This window comes from Cygnus olor, chromosome 2 (assembly GCF_009769625.2).
Source record: "Cygnus olor isolate bCygOlo1 chromosome 2, bCygOlo1.pri.v2, whole genome shotgun sequence".
Lineage (NCBI taxonomy): Eukaryota > Metazoa > Chordata > Aves > Anseriformes > Anatidae > Cygnus > Cygnus olor.
Window position 1 is genome coordinate 101455143 of NC_049170.1, and position 22116 is coordinate 101477258.

The 22116-nt window shown below is 35.5% G+C and overlaps 2 protein-coding genes across 3 annotated transcripts in view; one reads left to right on the forward strand and one right to left on the reverse strand.

Annotated features, from left to right (window-relative positions):
- CD226 (CD226 molecule) overlaps positions 1–12082 on the forward strand; it is a 28008-nt gene extending 15926 nt beyond the window's left edge. The window contains exons 3-6 of one of the 2 annotated variants that reach the window (XR_005817672.1): positions 1795–2130; positions 6885–7000; positions 7806–7866; positions 9060–9092. Coding sequence is in view for 1 of the 2 variants with exons in the window: in XM_040549751.1 (XP_040405685.1) it covers positions 1795–2130; positions 6885–6996; positions 7806–7866; positions 9060–9188 (638 nt within the window). In the remaining variant the exon portion in view is untranslated. Of the gene's footprint in view, positions 1–1794; positions 2131–6884; positions 7001–7805; positions 7867–9059 lie in introns of both variants that reach the window. The other variant, XM_040549751.1, reaches the window with a different exon arrangement.
- A 2438-nt stretch (positions 12083–14520) lies between these two features.
- Positions 14521–22116, reverse strand: part of DOK6 (docking protein 6) — a 248444-nt gene continuing 240848 nt past the window's right edge. Inside the window, exon 8 of the mRNA XM_040549753.1 lies at positions 14521–21533. Coding sequence (XP_040405687.1) covers positions 21394–21533 — 140 coding nt within the window. The 3' untranslated portion in view covers positions 14521–21393. The remainder of the gene's footprint in view (positions 21534–22116) is intronic.

Sequence of the window (22116 nt, forward strand, 5' to 3'; positions counted from 1 at the left end):
ATGACAGAATGTATAGTGGCTGAGAATCTCAAAAATAGTTCTAATTTAATTTTACTGTTCCTACATAGTTGTCCCTATTAACATATTACTTATTATATGTAAACCCAGCAAATTATAAAAAATATTAAGATTTGTATCCTGGAAATTCTTCACTGAAGTTGCAAGGCAACCTTAGATTTGTAATTTATAGGTTGCAGAAAAAAATATATTGCAGTATTACATATTATTAGGAAACTGGGATATATTTTTAGGCAAATATAACACAGAGTTGACTAATAAATTAAAAGACAGAAGAAATTTTTATGATTGTAGTGGAAAATGCAGGCTGGACAATTGTCAGAAGTCACAGACTGCCACAGTGAAGCTTCCATCCTGTCAATATGAACAGAATCACTTATTCCTAAGTGAGGGTAGTATTCCTATTAAAGACAGTATACTTGCTCACATGAAATCCTGTTACTCTTTGCACCTAACTTAGGGTGTGAGCTAGGTCACCCTGTATCAATGATTTCTCTGGTACCTATGATTTTGACAGCTCTAGCACTACCAGCATTCAAAGCAATATGTTTTACATGCAATTTTTTTCTTTTAGATTTTCAATAAACATAACAAGCAGGATATAAATCTAGCTCAGTCCTACACTATTATGTTCTATCCAGACTGCTACTGCAACCATCCTATCCATATCTGGCTATAGCTTCACTTTAACACTTTTTTTTAAAAAAAAAAAAAAAAAAAAAAAACGTTTTTGGTGCATTTAGTGAATGTCATTTTTTTTTTTTTTAAATGCAATTTCCTAAATTTTCCTTTGCTGCTTGCATTTGATACCTTACATAGAGGAAAACACATGAGAAGTACCTACTAGTGATATTTTTCGCTATAACGACAGATAATGAAAATAGAACCTTATTGAACAGCTTGAAAGACTGCTTTTACAGTGTAGGAATAGCAGTCAGATTATTAATCTTTTTCACCAGCGAAGTCTTCAAAAAGATGACGGTGCTAGTCCTAACTTATGAAATATATGTATTACGAGGATGCCTTTAGAAACCAATCGGCTATTTAATGCTTTGAATATTAGAAACACTGACAAGCTTTCTATTGAAGATATTTTTTGTTATTTACTTGATTTTAAAATGGTGAATGCTATTACTTAAAGCAGTAACTCAAAGCAGAGAAATTTCAGTCAAAATTATTTGAGATATCAATATATCTGTGGGTGAAGTCTTGAATTTATCTGTAAGTCTCCTTTATTACTATAGCCTTTCTATTACACATGTTTTTCCATAGTCTATGAGTTGTTAAGAATATTTTTATTAAAGTGGCAAAATTTGAGAATTAGAGTTCATAGACTGGAATGTCCTGTAACATTACTGATACATGTTCTGAGGGTCACATCAAACTATTTTCATTTCATAATCAATGTGAAAGCAGAACAAGACTATCAGAAATTTTATTAGACTGGCCTCATAATTTATGCTGTAGAATATTTGCTGAAACTGTTAATAAAATATTAATATATTCAAAATTTGTAGAAATTGTAAAAATAGGCTTCTTGCAATGTCAGTAAAGCCTCACAATTCTATACACACTGTTAGGTTTAGGTAAGCACAAAAATAAACTCATAAAGAGGTATAAATGTTATTTTTCAGTATTTCAAATGGTTATCTTTCTGCTGTAAGTCAATTTCATTAATATTTTTGCCATGCAGGAAATGTTGATACAGAAATTCCATTTATTAATTAATTGCAGTTTTTCTTTCTCTCTCTCTTTTTTTTTTTTAATGTTTTTCAGCTGATTCTTTTGAAATATCTGAGAAACAAAATAATCCCGTGTTTACCAAGCCAGGAGGAAATGTCACTTTTATTTGCCATTATAACAGAAGAGATTCAGTTCAGCAAGTGATGTGGGAAAGGATTAAAGCAGATTGCATAGATACCATTGTCCAGTGTAATTCATTAGGAGGGCAACGCTTTGGTGCAGATTTTAAAAAGCGTGCACTGGTGGATTGCTCTGATCAAGCAAGCTCCATGATTGTCATTAAAAATGTTTCAGCCTCTGACTTTGCAACATACCGCTGCATGGCTACTGGAAGAAACAAAACCTATGTGATGAATTTCACCATGCTTGGTAAGTAAAGAAGGTAGTAGTAAATGTTTCCACAGACAGGACCTTCTGAGGTATTAACACATTTACCCATATGAAATAACACTTCAATAACACATTCAAATGAGCAGTGTGTAAAAGATGGCAAAGTTAACAACCAATCTTGTTTCCACAGAAGAAAGCTGGTTTTAAGGTTGTCTGATCTCATTACAGGACTTCAGACCAGCTTGTGAGAAACTGGTTTGATGCTAGGAAGCAGACTCTTCAGAAGAAGAGACTGACAGAGTTTGCAAGGGGTGCTCTCCTGAAGAAGATGTGGAGCAGTCCCCATTAGCACAGGGCACTGCGGGGTACATACCTGTGTCCCAGGGGAAAGACCAATCTTCCTACAAGAGCTAAGAGCACACTCTTGTCCAAAAATGGAAAAAAATATAAAATGGCCTCTGCCTTATTCATGTGAGGAATTTCTTCTGGGGGAGCAGAATATATCTCCAGGTTTTGCTGTGAATATTGTCATAGTTTGATTATAATGGAACCTTAGGTCTCCATATGTAAACACATAAAATAGGATTGCTCAAAATGCGAGCTGAATCCCTTTCAGTTCTACATTTATTTATTTATTTATTTATTATGGCAGGAGAAAATGACAACAACAGCAACAACAACAACAAAAAGAAAAAGCTCAGTTTTAGTTCTTCTTTGTAGAATGCATTTTGAAAACATGGTTCTTGTACCACCACAGTTCCTCTTCTGTTGTAGCATTCAAGCCAGCTCTCTGGTGTCTTCGATACTGCCTTTGTTAGTGGCAATAAACGAGTGTTAGCAGACATCCCTTTGGCAGCACTAAGAGCTGTGGCTTGAGATATAAAGCTTCAGAATATGCTTGATCTATGATAGCATTACTGAGAACGCACTCAGAAAGAAAGTGTTGATCTGTTTTACTCTGAATACTTGACCACAAAAGTCCATGAAATTCGACAAAATGTGATGAGAAGAATTATCAGGTGAATAATTCCTCTCACTTCCAAAAATTTTAAACATTCAAATTTCAAAATATTGACTGCATTCATATAATTAAGCACATACAAATTGTAGAGCAATGAAAATGTTTACTCTGAACACAGTGCTTCTCATACCAAAACTAAACCAAACAATGAGTTGCCGGGTAATAATAATAAAAAATGTCCTACGTATGCAAATTCTTTCTACTAAAAAAACAAAACAAAACAAAACACTTTAGTTTACATGCTTCTTTTGATCTTGAAGGAAACCCTATTTATCACTGTTGATTTTAACAATAAGAACATAGTTATGCGTGTTTGTTGGAGAAAAAAAAGGTGTGAAACCATTGAAGAAGCTGAAGTATATGAAGTATAACACAATTCAAAAAAAAAAAATTTCTACCTTTTAAATCCTCTGCATTATCACACATTTTTGTTTATTTATTTGTTTGCTTCTTATTCCAAAAGAAATGAAGTGTCAAAGACTCCCAATTATTTTTCTGGTCTTTAATGTTTGGAGCTGTTTCATAACATGACTAATAGTTCCATGACAGTTATGGAGAAACATTAAGGATAAAGGAGAGACAGGCCAGGTGTCAGCACCCACAGACCCTGTGAAGTCTCTCACAAACTCAGAGTTACTTACTCTGCCTTGATGTGGCTTGAATGAAAGAATGGTAGCAGAAACTTGATGTGTACGTTTATATTTGATGTGTATGTGTATATTTTTGTGTATGTTCTACCAGTCCAGCCACTTCATTTTCTTTGGCTTAGCATTACAGTTAAGCCTCACAGTAGCTTCATACTCAGTTAATACAAATTCATACAATTAACCATCTTTTTGGATTCACCTATTCTGCAAGAAAACAGCTGTAAAACACAAAGGAATTACATGGCTGAGCTCCATCCAGAATTTAGGTAACTGCCTATAAGAGCCAGTTATTCCTTAAGGACATGGAAACTGACTAATAGTAAATCTGTCCTTTGAAATTATCATTTTTCTTCCTAAATCACACACAACAGCAAGCAAAACATGCAATTTATATCTAAAATGGGTGATAGTGAGCTGTTTGGGTCTCAGAGCACTGATAAATTGCCTCCAGTATTATTTTGGCTGTAATGGAACCTTTCCATCTCCTGATACTTTCAGTTTTAGAGAACAGGAACCAAGTAATCACAAAGATAACAGAACAGAATAAGACTAATCCAACATTGAGACAAAAGTGGCAGATGAGATGAAAAGCAGGGGACTCCTTGACCAATCACAGTATGTCAGAGATACTTCTGTGCCATAGAAAACAGACACAAAATAAGGCTAAAGTAAGGTGTGAGGAGAATCAAGGTAGGAGTGAAATTAGCTTCTTTCTTCCTTCCTGAATTCTTCCTGTATTAACGCAAGATATAAATCTGTGTCTGTGGGTCTCTCAATGAAGCACTTTTCTCCAAGCATGAATGCCTTTCACCTGTGGGCAAAATTATTTCAGTGATGTTTAGTTAGCATAGCTTACATGCCAGACCAGCAAGGCATGTGACAGGCTACATGAAGATCTTCAATGCAGTTCATATCTCTTGTTGGAACAAGTAACTCTGCCCCATCAATGCTTCCTCCTCAAAACCAAAGTCAGGGCACTGGAGGTTAAAACCTTCACTCAGAAAAGTTTCACAATCTTGGAGAGCAAATGCCAGGCTACAAAGCTAGGTGTGGCAGCTGGGGGTGGGATATTGTCTAATACTTAATAGAAATTGTACTCCTTTCAGCATATCACCTTTGATGAGAACATGAGAACTGAAGAGACACATAAAAAGCCTCTGACATGTTTCTGCAAAATCTTGAATGTTATGTTAAAGAAAGTAATTACAATAGGTTTTGTACAGTTAAAACAAACAAACAAACAAAAACAAAACAAAACAAAACAAAAGCCTCAGGAAAGCTTTACTCACTTCAGATGAGAAAAGGCAAAAGGACTTTGAGTTGTTATTGCTTCTAAAAAAACTAATGATTTTTCTCATCCAAATTTAACTGACAGCTGATAATCCCAGCTCTCAAACTCATTCACTCAGAGATCATTATCTTGACCTGATAAAACTGAAGGTGAAATGTCACGAAAAGAAAAATAAGGTCTGGAATGCTTAGGCAGCTGGATGGGATGCTGCTGAAGTCCAGAACTATCCAAATTCACCCACCCTAGATGATAATTAAACACAGAATTTTTAACAAAGTAGCTAAAATTTTAAAATTTCTGTGTTGTTACTTAGTGTTTTCTCCCTATTTCTATAAGTACTCACTGGCACAGGTAAAGCTTATATGTGGTGGGTAGCCAAACATTTAGAAAAGATACATAATATATTTTTTTCAAAGTTGGACATATCCACATGCACTAGCCTGTCATTTCAAGGGTGTAGCAACTGAAAACATGTTGGGAATAAAGTGACTTTATGTGTGGTTACAATACAAAAGATCAGTTTGTTATCAGTCAGCCTTCTCTATTGTGTCACATATCTTCAGTTTGTAAACTTCTGAGAGAATTTTCTTTCTTTTAACTTTTCAGTAAAAAAAATGTTAGAATTCAAGGATAAGACTTTTCTGTAATCAGTATTTTGTTATCTTTTCCAATGAGCAACTAATTATTAAACAAGCATACCTGAACTAGTTTTAACTGGTGTTCAGGACAGACAGATAAGAAGCAGTGAACCTTTTTGATCCAGGAGAACAGCCAATTTGTGATTGCTCATCAGCTGGTTAGCTGAGATTATTGTTATTAGTGATACTGGTTTCTATCTATCTATCTATCTATCTATCTATCTATCTATCTATCTATCTATTTTTATGTGCCTATAAACAGAGCACATAATTTTCTTGTTTATCCAGACTGAATGCTCTTTGGGGCAGCTGTGGTTTCATCTTCAGCAACTATCTTCCTCTCTAAAGTGTCTAGAACATTAAAGAGGAATGAGCTTAAGGTTATTTTTTAGTTCCTGCTCTACCAATAAATTGCTATTTTTTATCTGAAACACACAAAACAACTTTGTGGCTGTAAGATAAGATCACTGTCACTTGTAGTAAGTAATAGAAGAGGCACCTCTATGACTTCTTTTTACTGAAGTTCCCATTTTTTTTAATTCTTTTTCCACCCCAGAGCATCCTCATCTTTTTATATCTCTTGTTTTGTTTTGTTCTTACATGTTGAGAAACTGAAGAATATACAGGAAATATTTCTTTTTCAGTAGGTAACTGAACAGAGTCACATTTGATGCTTACCTCATCAAGACATTGCTATCACATAGGGTCATTTGAGATTGCCAGAAGTTGGTAAGACCATCTGGCTAAGATTTGTACTGTAGAAGCTGCTACTGCTAGCCACAAATACACTATATACAGTAGTGCCTATTACATGCTATTTGTGATTATTTGCTTTCTGTGCTATTACTCTCAAGTCTGAAGACATCTAGTGCAGAGATGCTACAGAAAAGCAGGAAGTTGTACACTGTGGTGGGCTGCAAAAAGCTGTTGAAGTTCTGTGGTTAAACATTTTTTTATTTATTTATTTTTTTCATACTGCTGTGCTGTGTTCACTCACTTTTGGTTCCAGTCACAACTTCTGTGTTAGCTCAGCATAACAATGGCATTTTAAAAACGACAAAATGGTTGTGAATTCTGAATATTGATCTTGAGCTCCCATGTGTCTACATAATTGTTGATTTTCAACTTTTCTGTCATGGCAACTTCATAATGATTTATACAAAATACTAATAATATTTATTACAATTCTATTTTAGCAACTTGGGATCACAAATGGTTTATTATCTACATAGCTGGAGGAATATCTGCTGCTGTTTTACTGTTAGTTTTCCTACTGATTTTCTGCATCACCACTGCTTATGACAAAAAGTGAGTAACAAATCAATTTGCTTGATACAGAGGCATGAATGTATGAAGGTGTTAACAGCTCATCCTCTACTATCTTCTTCAGAGGCTATTGGAAAAAAAAATAAAAGAAAAAGCTAGTTTTGAAAATTTAATTTTCCTTTTAAAATTTTAAATTAAAAAAAAAAAAACTAATCAATTCTTCAGCCTATGAAAGAGGTGACTTTTTTTTTTTTTTTTTCACACTAAAAATAATAATAAAACAACAACATCAAAAAAACCCTACAGCTTACTGAAGTTCCTTAGTCACCTAAATGCCTACATTGGTATTAACTGAAACATCATGCCAAGGGTGATTTGTCAAGAATCACATAGGCTTACGCATAGGCTGTTTGTGTTTTATGCATAAACAACATATGACATCTTGATGTTTCTACATCTTCTAGCATTTTATATCTACTGTATACCAAATATATAGTAGTTGTCTGATCCAGAATCTCTGCTTCCAATGGAAAGAAATACCGAGTAGAAAAAAATATATATATATTTCTTCCCCCATTACAATATATCAAGTTTCTGGAATTTGTTGGCAAGTTATTACTGAATAAGAAGGTCTTTTTATCTGTGTCCAGGCCTTTACAAAACAGTGCTAGTCTCATGCATGTTATGGTCTGCAGTTCAGAGGAAAGGCTACTTGGATTTTATTGGTTTCAGTGGACAAGTAAGCTATACCACCGTTATCTCTTGTATGCTGGAATTAGACAGTTTGGTCTATACTATCATTCATGGTGCAGTTCCCTCCATTATGTTTCTAACGAAATGTGTGCCACCAGAAAGAAGAGAAAGAGAATAACAGAGGCCTTATTAAACCCTTTGTACTCTACTCAGACCAAGGTAAGATCATCTGGAGTTTACTCACATTCTGTATTTTGTATATTTCTTAACATCTTTCTCTTCAGTATCTGATGCTTGATATAACTTTTAAATAAGGGATATATCCCTTGATTATCATTTTTTTAAATGCTTAATGCATTTTTTTAAAACGCATCTAATTGTATTAAGAGATGTGTTCCATGTAGCTCTTTTGGTTTTGCTATCTTTTATACTATTTGTGTATTGGCAGTATCTTTTTTTTTTTTTTTTTTCTTCTCAAGTAATTACTTGTAAAATGGAAGCAAAAAATTGAATCCTGTCATACCCTTTGTCTTTACCTATTCAACTTCATTGTAATTTGTTGGGACAACTGTTTGAGCGTTTCTCCTTTCTTTTTCTACTTTAACAATCAATTTCTTGAAGCTCTGTGACTCTTTTTCCCTCAATGATCTTATTCAAGGCCTGAAATTTACAAGTGGTAAGGCAGGATCCAACTCTTCTGCTTCTGCCTTGTATCTTCATACCCTCAGTCATGGTATGAAGTAGTAATATCCTTAGGGAAATGGACCTTTCCTCACAGTGGTGTGACTCTAGCTTTCCATCTATTTCCCTCAGACAGCACTGCTGTATGACTCTGCATACAGGTCCACTGTAGATATGGACTCATAAAGCCCTTTGACCTCCTAACATTTCAATTTCTCTCATTCTGCCCCTTTGGTTACTGTTCACATCAGAATGAAGCTCTTTCTAGGGTAACCTTAGCTTAGGGACTACCCATTTTCTTCAGAAAGCATCTTCCGAAACAATGACAATTAACCAAGGCACCATCACATTAATTACATGACAAATTCTTAGCATGGTCCATATCTATAGAGAATTCATGTTTTAAGACTGACATAGATAACTATTTCAGTATGTGAAGTGTGCACATGAAGAGAAGGATGCATTCCATTGATACTGATACTTTACCAGGCATCTGATGTGGAATAGCTGTGAAATTTCAAAGTACAACTTCTTTTTTTTATATAACTTGAATCTAAAATTTATCCCTAGAAAACAAGAGACCCCCCCACCAAAAAAAAAAAAAAAAAGATTGATGGCTGAATATTTCCCAATAATAAATCAGTGTAAAATAAATTTCTTTTTTCTTTTTTTTTTTTAGTCACATCTTTTTCAGAAAAGTTCTTCAACTTATTTTTTTTTTGTTCTTCTAGAGTGTTAATGGTTATGAAAGATATAATTTTCATACCCCATGGAACATAGGAAGAAGAGGCAAAGAATCATCACCCAAGCAGACAGAGGAGATTTACATCAACTGCATAAACCTGAGGAAAGACCATTAGCTTACTTCTTACAGCTGAAATAACCAAATTCAGGCAACAAATTTGCATGTTGGATTTGCTTTGCTTTGCACTGGTGGGCTGCAGAAAATTCAAGTCACCGTAGTAAGCACTGCCCAGGCTGCCCTGGCTGGACAGCATTGGTCCCTGAGCCAGCCTGGATGCGTCTGTATTACATGACAGTCTGCAGCATCAATGTATCTTTTGATTCATAAGTTCAAGTGAAGATTTTTTGTATTTCTAAAATTTATTTATTTATTTTTTACCCAGTAAGTGTACTTATAATAATTTTAGAACAACTCTAACATACAGAACAGAGGTGAATATGTTTGCATAACATTAATTTGGTCTGAGAAATAAATGTCTGAAAAATCTATGTGAAAAGGTGAAAATGAAAATATGCTCTACGTTCTCTGTATCCATGACTTTCAAATATCAAATTGAGAGCTTTATGGAATAATAAATATCCATTATTTTCTGCAAAGGATGTGTTATTATGCTGCTGGGCAAACTACTATTCAGCTGGCAAAAGCAAATATATCAGGGATCCTTGAACCTAGATTTAAAAGTATGAACAGAAGCTTTCTATCTGACAGCTGTGTGGTTTTACAGGCTTCTTGCACGTAACACAATTATTTCAGCACTCACTGTTTGGGGATGGAATAGAAATATAGCCCCTAGTCCATACGCACACAGACACCTTTTTTTTTTTTTTCTTTTCTCTCTCTAATGCCCAGAAGAAAGCAAAACATGAAGACTCTGTCACTGTCAAGTTATATTTAATAATAATTTATTATAAGCTTTAGTTGCACAAAAAATAAATGAGATTATGGAAGATACATGAATAAATGATGCAAAGCAGAAAAGGCGTGATTGGGAACATTTACAAAACAATACATGTGTGGTTTTATATGTGCATATGTATATATTCTGCTGAAACCTACAGAATAAACCACACAGAAACTGAACAGACAAACAAAGAAACAAAAAATCCTCAAACAAACAGCACTAGAAGGCAGACCTGAGAATTAAGATCTATGCATCTTATGGCCTTTTACAAATCTGCTGCATTACTGAGGATGGAATCCCAGTAGATGAAGGTGCTACCATGACGGCTGATAATCAGATGTGTCTGTGTTCTACAAACTGTATGCCTCCTGGCCCACCTATGTCTGATCCCCCTTTTCTCTTGTAGCATTAGTAAAAGTGACTTATTTGTTATTTTATTATTATTATTATTATTATTTAGAAAGGGGTTGGGGGAAGGCATTATTAGTCTGCTACAAACCAGTTCTACTTGGTTGGCTAAGAAGGAGCATCAACAGCCTGACAGTGAAAAGCACATTTGTGTAGCTCTCTGCAAATTGAAAGCTTTCCTCACGCACAAAGGAAAATACAAGTCTAGGTTCTTTGGACAATAATGAGGACACAAGGCTTGTCTGAACTATTTGAGTGACAATAGTGTTGTACAGTTATCCTATGCTTCAGCTAAAACTCTAAAAAATTAAACCAAAGAGTCCTTCGACCTGGCATTCAAGATTTAAATTCTTTTACAATGTCATTACAATATCATTAGAAAACATGTCATTTTGGTTTTGTGTACTCCTGAACAAGAACACATACACATTACAAGGTATATATTTTTGCTTTCACTTATTGAAGGTTTTCAGATATATAAATGCTTGCATGTGAAGTTGATGAGGACACACAGAACTGTACTATTAATAAGCTGACTTATTTCCTGAGATATCATATGTCATATCACATAATTCTAAGTTGTGCACAGCATTACAAGAAAAACCCTGTAACATTGGGTTGTTTATTTGATGATTCCATTTATATTAAAATGCCAAAATGATGATGTAATGAATTTGATTACATTGAAGATCTCAGTTCGAATCCTAATACAGAAATATACATAAGCCAAGAAGTTGGCATTGTTTCTCTGCTTGTAGAGACATTCAAAATACATCCCTACTTTACTGAGGGTAAAAAGAGGGGAGAGGTGGAGGTTAAGTATCTATAATACCAGATTGCTTGGATTATTTCTGTTACTGTCCTCATTTCTTGCCTCCCCTGTTGCTTTTAGCTTGTCTGCATGCATTTTTTAAAAATAATTATTTTTGAGATTTGAGAAAGAAAAAAAAAATATCTACTTCACATCTTTGCAGGTATTTAATCTGGTTTAATTCAAATTCCATAGACATATTACTTTTACCAAGATAGTCCACAGGGAAAATCACATCACACATAGCATAATAACAATATATTATTTTTCTTTCAAAAAACAAACCCAAAACAACAGCTTCATTTTTGTACCATTGTAATATCAGTGAACAGCAGCTGAACATGAGACTGATAAAAACGAAAACCAAAAAGAAAGAAATCAACTAAACCTCATCAGTTTAGTAAAGTATGCACACACACACACAAAATAAAATATCCAAAAGTGTCATTTGAAATGTGATATTAAAACTCTTTATATGTGTTATGAGTCTGACAGAATGGGACCTAGAAAAAGCATGTTTGCTGTGACACAGTTTAGATTATGTAAATTGGCTTTCCAGTGTAAAATAATAAAAACTATTGTTTATTTGTGTTTCTTTTCAGGATTTTCCATAGATTTCCCATTTTCTTTGGGAAAATTTTAGTTCTTTTTGTGTAAACTTAACTATAATTTGGAAATATTATTTTAAAAGGTTACTGTGGTATTTCATTCTGTATTGCCTGCTCAATAAGTTAAAAGGGAAAAAAAATCAAGGAAATAACATGACACAAATATGGACAGCAACAAGGTCAGAATACTATTTGAACTGTAAGATAGTTTTGTCTTTTTTGTTGTTTTAAAGCCTTATAAACTTTCCTCAAAGGCAACAAACATAATAAAGTATGTTTTCATTAAATAACTGAGTCTTGAATCACTGGATAACTACTTTCTGTGTAACAGGGAAATAAACCTATGAAATTTTAAGAAAAGGAAAACAAGTCTTCTCCTCCCTAATAATAAAAATGTATGTTTTGTGTTCATGTTTTATGCTGTGTGAAAAAAGTAGCTATTTAAGCCCCATGTTAAAATTTCATTTTCAGTACTTTTAGTACCGTTTTGATTAATAGTAATAGTAAGTCTTAAAAGAGCTTAAACTTGTATCAGAGAAAAAAATATTTGAAATCTGTCTTTGCTGGGACTTCCGAATGTGGGAGACATAGTCACCAGAATCTGGATCACAAGAGAGAACACCAAACCCACTGTCTATGAAAGAAGGTCAAAGTTAGAACAGCAACATACTGCAAACTGCCTCCTGTTACTATACCTTTCTTTTGTCTCAAATATGTCCCTATAACTTAAAGAGTGTCTCTGACTCTGTAATATGTTCATGATACTGCCTAGTCTGCTTATCTTTTCATCTTCCTTGAATGTGCATCTTAGGGTAAAACAGTGTTCCTGTGAGGAAACAGTCTGCTTCAAGGACTGGACCCACCAAGGAATAGAAGAACCTGGACTTTTCCAAACTCCCACTTTAGGCAGGGTGGTCCAACACTTAACTCTTTCTGATGCAACCTGTCCAAAATTCCCAGGTATTTTCCCAGGGAATTTTACATTTTCTATTTTCTATCAGGCACCTAAAGTTTTATAATCACCCTCAGAAATAACTAGTTTTAATTATGATGCACACCCAAACCATCTACCTGCTATTCAGGTCTTATTTTGATCATAAGTAGATGGTAGCTTACTCTTGAAAAATTCAAATAAGAAACCTGACAAAAACAAACAAACAAAACAAAACAAACAAACAAAGAAACAGAGGACTGATCTCAGTATCAGATTTTTTTTTTTTTTTTTTTTTTCCCCTGGGTGTTGTAACCATCTGGGACTCAAGGATGTTCCTCTAAACCTTCTGTGATATTGAGCAATGTAAAAGTTCAAATCCATGGTATTTATTTACACCTGCTGACACTGACTCAGAGAATATTCCCCAGCATAAGCAGAAGACTTATTTCCTTTAAAGCCTAAATGTTCCATAGAAGTTAATCCCCTAAACAGATCTGTAAGTCTGACATTAGGGGTTAGTTCCAAAAAAATTCTAAAAAAATTCTTTTAAACTGTAGACCCCAGGAGTAGAAACTATACATCAAGTTCTCAGACTGCATTATTTAAGGTGGAAGTAAGACAACTCAAAAGACATTTCAAATATTCACACATTCCTGTGGAACTGTCTTGGGCTAGATGCATCTCCATTGGTATGCCATGTTGGGATGTGACATCCTAGTGCATGTGGGGTCAGGGTGGCCACTCTCCCTTTGACATGCAATATGAAGGATCCCAGCCTGAGGCTAGAGAGTCACAGTGGTGTTCAAAACATTAAGCTGGACTAGGCTTTTCATTGGCATATGAAATTCTGTTTCTTCTAGCACAGTTGTTTCATACTGTTTCCTACCTACCAAATCAGCCAGGAAATGGAAGACCCCGGCTCACTTCCTGCAGACAACTTCAGACACACCCAATTTTCCCCGTGCCCTTTCCACCCTTCCCCTTGCAGCTGGGCTCCTTCCTGTACAGAAACAGCTCAGGTTTTAAGGGCTAAGAAGAGCTAGCAGTGGGCCTGCAGGGCTTAGTAGGGCACTCCTCCAGCAAGAGTATCCTCCTTTCTGCTTTGTCCTGTAACACCTTGTTTTGCTCTTTTCTAATCCCTGTTTACAGTCAAAAGCATAAAGAGTGATGAGAACCAGGAGAGCATCTGGGTGACCATAGGACAAATATATAATAAGTTTCTAATAACTTAATGGTCAAGCTAGAAAATACAAAGGAAATAACAAAAGTTATTCAAGGCAACTCTCTAGAGAATGTTATTTACTACCTCCATGTTATCCACATTGTTAGCAAGTAGAATTAGATAAAATAACTAATATAAATTACTAGTATTAGCTGCCATATTTCTTCTTACCTTATGCTTTCTCAAAAAGATAACTTTCTAGTTTTAGAAAAAAAGTGTCTCAGTGATTCTGAAGGAAATTTAACACCTTTCTTAACAGTTTATTCAATTAGACTGTTAAAGTAAATAAATCATTTGTAGTATTAAGCAGTATGTTTTATAACATGATTTAAATGATCAATAGCTTATCATACTAAGATATAGACAAAAAATGCACAGCAACTTTTCCTTTTTTCTTTTGCAATATCTTTTTCCATTTGTGTTGATGTCTATCTGTGTATTTGAAGAGGGAAAATACATGTTTTGATTACACGTTATTACAAATACTCTCTATTAACATCACATATTTATCAGAAATAAAACTGTCTGAAGCAGACATTTATTAACTAATTTTAAATTTCCATAATTTACACAAAAATTGTAGTAAGGGAGGATCTTTCTCACGCAGTTTTGTCAGCTCACTTCATAATTGGAAGCGTAAATGTAAGCACCCATGTATGTATTTTTATGCATCTTAAATGCAACTGCTCCTCTTATTATCCAGAATTTGATCAGCTCTGAAATACTCTAAATTATATATTTAGAAATATTTGGATGCAGAAAGTTTCACAAAATTGTGTGATAACAATTATGATGCATTATATATGATACTATTTTTCAAGGATTATATTGCATTATAATTGCATTTTGAGGATTATAATGCACTTTGGTTGGGCTGGTACTTGGTTCTTCCAGACATGTTAGGGAGAATGGGCCCAGCACTCCTGAACCCTCAGCTTAGAGCTGTGAGTTGCATTAAACACAAAATATTGTTGCCAGCTCCTGATAAAATCAGAATTTGAATGCTCTGGGAAGCTATTCTGCACTCAACATGAACCACTGCTATGTACTAAAATGTCTTCTAAATTTTCCTAGTATTTTTAAAGATTACAGATTTTTTCTTTAAATTATTTTTGTTGTTTTCTTATGCTATTCTTTTTCTTTTCATTAGGTTTCAAAAACTTTCCTCTCTATAATGGTGTTTTTCAAAGAAGGAAAAAAAAGGCCTGAAAGCAGTGAAAAAAAGGTGAGCATATGTCATACTTTGTTAGGAAGTCATAATATATTTATTCTGAATTGTTTGTTCTTCCCTGTAACTATCTTAAATCAGTAAAACTTACAGCAGTTCTAGAACATAAATATTTCCTATCACAGCCTGTCATCTAAGAAAAGTCTGGAAATGCAATAATTAACATCAACAAGGACAGCTTTATTTTATATCATTTATTCTGTTTTAGCTGTAGGAGCTATGATGAGAATAAATATTTAACTGCAACCTTTAGTTTTGTTATTGGTATCAAATTACCACGACAGCTGACTAATTTTTTGCTATTTTCTGTGTCTTGCTATCATACAGTGAAAAAAAAGATTGAAAACCATGTGTAGCCTACATTAAAAATGAGGTTTAACTTCACTCATGCCAAACATTGTTACAGAAAAAAAAAAAAAAAGTCTACTGTAAAATGTATCCATTCTCTTGACAATCCCAGGACTGTAAGAAGAGCATGAGGTAAATCTATTTAACCTCATTAGGATTTTTGTACTCAAGGGAAAAAAAAATCTTAACCATTCTATGGGACTTATGGGACTCTGAGTATGAGATTTAAAAGGATTAACTCCATCTTAAAGAGATGTGTATTAGATTTTGAGCTTTTATTTAGTTAAAACAGAATTTTTCTCTCCATTATAACTTGCAACATTCTTAACAATATTGACATTTTCAAACACTTTAATTGTAATTAATCATACTTAAACCTCAGTCACTTTCATATCTTTTTTAATCTTTTACATAAAAATCTGTTAAGTTGCATATGCATGCAAAGATGCTAGATGCATCTTTGTAAAGTGGAACTTCCATTTACTTCAGTAGAACCCGTTCACCTCTGGATTCTAATATTTAGGTTTCTAAGCACAGCGCCATTTAAGTAGTTGCTGAATACACAGCACGTTCACCTGTCACCTTTTACTGTCCTGTAAGGGTCTGGAAATAGAGACAGACTTCTTGTTACAACAGGTTAGTCAATATTCTTTGACTTTTATTTTACCATATGCCTGTACATGTTTCCGGTATAACACACCTTTTTATCCAAAATCAAAATTGAAGAGCATTTATTTAGAATATCAAGAACAAACACAACACCCTTTATGGAGTTCAAGACTTGAATGAATTCAAGAATTAATATATCAAACCTTATACCCTCTAATTTTAAAGTTTTGTCACTACAGTGGTGTGCACAGTCATTAACTTCTGCTAACAACACATAGACCTGACCAGCTGTCAGCGCTGAAAAATAAAAGATTCTAATATACACAGATTGTGTAACAAGTTGATTTGGAAAGAGTCAGAAATATTTGGATGATGTATGGAAAAATTAAATTTCCAGTGCTGTTGGATCTGTTCCTATAATCAAGTCCCTTTTCACACTTTCTCCACCGTCCATGCTACTCTGTATGTGGATAAAAGCCACATTTATTTCTTTGCAGTAGGTATAAAAAGGATGCACTGATACTGAACACTAAAAACCACCACCACCACCAACAAAAAGCAACAAAAAAAAAACCAAAACCCACCCCAAACAACAGATTAATTGGAACACTTTCCTCCTTTCTTTTTAGAAATAAATAAATAACATTGCATTTCATGCTAGAAAGCACAGACATTCAAGAGACTTACATTCTGTCGTGGAAAACCATCCTGCAGCTTCTAGGTTAACAACTGAAAACTAGTAAATGTGGCTGGTGAGCTAAGTCTGAGTAGAGGTTTATTTGCTACAGGCTGCTGATCTTTGTCAGTTCCTAGAAATCAAATAGATCAAAAATCACTACTCTTCATGGTATTGCCTATTACACTAGAGATCGAGCTGAACAAGCATGAAGTTCATGCCTTTTCTGATAAATGCAACACAGAGGTCTGATTAGTGCTCTTTTTTTTTCTGTTTGCCATGAACAGGTGAGGATTTTCACAGTCTGCCTGCACTAAGCAACACCTAAATAAGCATGTACATGCAGGCTGTATGCCAGCTATACATTATTGCAGGCTGTATGCCTGCTATAAAATATTGCTATAGAGTGCATTTCAAAAGATTTTTGACCTCAGATATTTAATTTTAACTCCTCCTCCAGCACAGTCTTATTAGTTTAGAACAAGATTTGATTAGAAATGTGTTTGTTACTCCCCAACAGGATTTCTATTCACTTGTGAAATGAAGTATTTTCCAGAAATACTTTTGACATTCCCAAAACAGACTTTAGACAAAACAAAAGTGAGCAGCTACTGCTGCTGTCTAGCAAACTTCTTTGGTTTGTCAATACATTTCTAAGCTTTACTTGCTACCTTTAGGGGAAAAAAAAAAAGGCAAAAAAAAGAATTTTGCATGGACCAAATACATGTGAGCAGCTGGAATCAAAGCCTACCACAGAAAGTAGAGCCTGAACATTTATTCAGTAAGGCAGCAAACTCCATGTTATAAGATATTCCTCTTACTTTTTCCTTTACATAAGCAAGAAAATTTGTTCCAAAGGAGCATACTCACAGATGATTCAAACTAGTAATAATAAAATGTAGCCATTTAAAAAATGGGATAACTCAAGTACCTTAGCACCATATTATGATTTATTACTAGTCTCCTTCAATTTCTCCTTTTCTGCACCGAGTGATTTCAGAATCGAAAGTACCATCATGCATCAATCTATAATAGTTAAGAGTTATTAGTAACCATATCAGCAATGGTGTGTGTTATTTTTTTATAGGAATGAATGTATTTTTATCAAGGGTTGTTTTTTTTTAAAAAATTAGATCATATTACAGCTATATATTCATCACACTTCCTCAGAACTGAAATGAAAACAATAGCCTTACATCAATTTTACAATTTTATGATGTATTAATGCTAAGTTCCCTTTTCACCAGTTGCACCTGGTTACCACTGAAGACATTTTGTTGCCCTCCTGCTCTTCCCAGCTCATTGGCTGAAATCAGAGAGCTCTTCTTGGGTCAGGAGTAAACATATTACCTGTGTGCCTTGCACATGAAGGTAGCCGAGACTTGAACAGGGACCAGCGGGACCCTTGGGCCTATTGAAAGCCCCTTCTAGTCTCTAGGCAGGCAGCTCTACCACGTTCGCCAAAAGAGAGTTTTATGTCTGGCAGAACCACAAGGAGCTGTACAAAGTTGTCTCAGTGGGGAATTATTTAGGTTATTGAGAGGCATACACCAGGAATCAAAGCAACTCCATGAAAACAATTTTCTGGCAAACTGTTTGCCTAGTGCCTGCATGGTTCTCATGGAGCTTTTCTGAAGAACATTTTTGGAAGCTACACAAATGCACAAATTTTACAACCATATTATCTTCTGTTCTGGAGTGGCACAAATGGCAAACTCCACTGGACACACAGTACCTTTGTGCTTCTGGTGCCCAGTTTTCTTTGACAGTGTTGCAGTACACTGTGAAGATGTATCCTTATCTTCAACTTCCAGTGTGCTTGTATTTACTGTCTGCAAGACATAAGTTCCCAATAGCTCACTTTTGCTTTTTGTTGATAGCATTCTTGAGCTTTGCCCTGGAGTTCATTTTCTGTTGCTACAAGATAGAATTTCACAAGTATTTATAAATGTATGAATTGAGAAGATAGTTGCATTAAATAATAAAAGCAAAATATTTAGTAAAATTCTAAATGGCCAATCCGTTTAATTTTTTTTTTTTTTTTAATAGCATTTGTATTTTCATTAACTAGACAATATTTAGGCACTACAGAAGAAGACGAAACCTTCTTTGACAGACAGTGGCCTTTCCCCAGATAATGGAAAGAGTGCACTATATAGATCTTATGCTTTCTATCTAAACCCAGCCAAAGCACTCACTTTAGGATTTAGATTCTGAAAAGGTTCTCAAACTATATGGACACTGTGTCCTCAGAGCAGTTCTGATAATTCTCCTATTTTGCCTTTTGCCTGTTTTGGGGCTATGAAGAATATAAAAGTATTAAATGACTAGTATTCAAGTCACAGAGGGAAACAGTTAAATGGACATGCAATAGAAAACTGCAGAACATAATGGAAACTTAATCTAAGGAATTTTAAGGAGAAAAAATATTTTTAAGGCAAGTGAAAGAATCTCAGTTGCATAGAAATAAAAATAATGGGTAAGTTCTTCAAAAAAAGCTCTTTGGAAAAGGTCCCTTGATTAACAGAATTACACCAGCATTATATATATATATATATTTTATCATATTTTGCAGATAACATTTGCAAACTGGAATTTTTCCCAAAGCAAAATATCAACTTTTTTTTTTTTTAATTTTTTTTTTACTTTTTAAATGAAACCATGAATGAAACTTCCTTGATGGGTACAACTCAGCTCAGAGAGCACCACAGGTATAGCTCCCTGACAGCGTGGGAGAGCAGGTTTTCATTTTAGCTCATCAAAATATTCTCCACAGGGAGTCATTCTATTCCTGAGTATGGCAGCACTGTGAGAAGGAGAAGAGGTAGTGAATAGGACAGGAAAAAAGGAGGAAAATAAATAAAGCTGATTGTGGTGGGCTGGAAGTGTTTCATTCAAGCGGATCACAAAGCCTTTTTATTCAGCAGCTGTTCACTGAGGTGTAGAAAGCTGTAAGTCTGCAAAGTCTCTCAGCCTGTAAAATGGTTGGAGAAAAGCTGGACATACTGTACCAGTAAATGTTTAATTAAAAGCAGAAGTTTCTTCCGTACTTTTTAATACATATATATAGATATGTGTATATATAAAACAATCCAACAGCATTTTTTCAGTTAAATTATAGTACATAAAACTGATTGTTTAATTGGAAAAGAGTCTGTGTCTCCTCCTTGATATGCTTCCAACCTGTCCTGAGAAACAACTAATGAGAAGAATTCCTCCGGTAATCATGGCAATCAGTTTCATCCTGGGAATAGAATGCAAGGCCTGCTTGTATGATAGCAAAAGAGCAGATTTTTCTCTCCACATTTTCAGACATTTCAGGGTATCATGAGACGTACATAAATATTTGATATCACTTACAAAAATCCAAATATTCAGGATAGGTAAAACTTGTTCCCTACCTACTGGTATGCCTTCCAACTTACTCCCTTGTTACTGATCACAAACACACCTATAACAATTCAATTTTGAAAGATGTCTTCCAAAGACAGAAATTTCCATTGAGATGTACTCATCATCCTTTCCAAAGTAAACTGATGCTTGATACGTGATCATACAAGATACGATGTGCATCTAAAACAGAAAGCTGAGAAGGAAACAGAGAAAATCAAAGGAAAGCTGACCAGAGAGAAAAAAAGACCAGAGCTCAACTTCTGGACCATGTCTGGTCCAATCATGGAACAGGAGATTGCCAGCCGGGGATGCAGCCCATGCTTATTATTTTGAAGAACAGTTTTCCTGCTTTTTAAAGTTATTCTTGCAAGCATGGATACTTAAATCAATTGCAAATTAGAAGGCTTCTTGGCAGTTCTAAGGATGAGACTTTGCTGCGCACGTGAACATTCGCAGCTCCTATGGGCATTCATGAGAGGTATGTGCATATTAATAATTGCTGAATTTGTGCCCCAGGAATTTAAAGAATTTAAGAGATGTACTAGGCAATAACCTTATCTTAACACATCAAATTCTGTTCTCAACAAACAGCATTAACTTGCTACTATTTATTGGAGTCTGACTCAAAAAACCACCAGGCCCTCTATGGCAATTAGCAACCCTGCTTGGCTCTAAAGGCACCTGCAGTGCTTACGCTGCTTGTTCCATTGGCAATATTTCAGTGAATCCAGCTGGAGTCAGTGGGCTGCAGCAGGGACCTAAACATGTCACCAGTGAGGATGGGCCAACCTGCTGATGGAGATGGGTAGGAAGACCCCAATGTTGAATGAGTCATTGTGACAGAGCCCTGTGACAGGACCTTCTCCGGTCATGCAGAAACCTTCACACCAACACAGTTCCATTTAACACTGTCTTACAACACGAACGCTTGCCCCCCCGCCCTCCCACCCCTCCCCCTCCTTCCTAAACATATTAACAGAAGGAACAGCAAAATAAATAAAGACTTAGCCTCTGCTTCAGGGAAGCCGCCTCTCCAGGTTCCCATCTACACGGTGGTCAGGCTGGAGCTGGTAGGCTTCAGTTTTCATGGCAAGTTGTGGGTGCGGAGGGCGCACGCTGCTCCCTGGCCCTGGTGGCAGGTTCCAGTCTTGACTGTGTCTCTCGGCCGGCTGCCCCCGGCTGTCATTGCACAAGGCCCGAGCTGTAGCTGAAGGTGTAGCTGCTGGCCAGCGAAAGGGACTGCTGGTGCTCCTCGCCCTGCTCTGAGGGGTAGCTGGGAAATGTCTGTGCCCGGGACACCTTCGCAGAGCCCACACTGTGACCTGCAGGGGGGAAAAGGGACGTGTGAGAGAGGCTCACCGAGGTTCAACACACTGGTCCAAGGCACCATGTGAGCCACGACTGGGCTGCCCCAGCACGAAGTCATGGTGTTCTCTGGGTCTTCTGCTGCTTCTGGTAGTGCCAGGGTGCTCGGGGACCAGACCTACCCCATTGTGCCTTTCTGTGGTTAGAAAGGAGGGTTTTGCCTGCACCTGAGACACAAGCATGTGACACGTTCAGCTGAGGGAGAGAATTCCCAGACCCAACACGTATGTTATTTAGGCCTGGATATTTTTTTTATTATTTATTTATTTATTTATTTTTATTTTTGAATTGCAAAATCTACGTCTATATATTTGATACTCTGTAAGTCTCAGTTATATTTCTTAGAGTTGATGAAGAACTAACCCACTTCTTATTTATCAGATGCCCTACTTAACTGGTAGAAGTTAACTGGAGATGGAATAGGGCCATCTGGCAGAAGACTAATAGGAAGAGGATATAAGATCTCAGGTGGTCTTGTGAATTTCACGTAATCATGTCTTGTTCACTCACAGTCAGGGAGATGGGAAATCATTCGTGAAA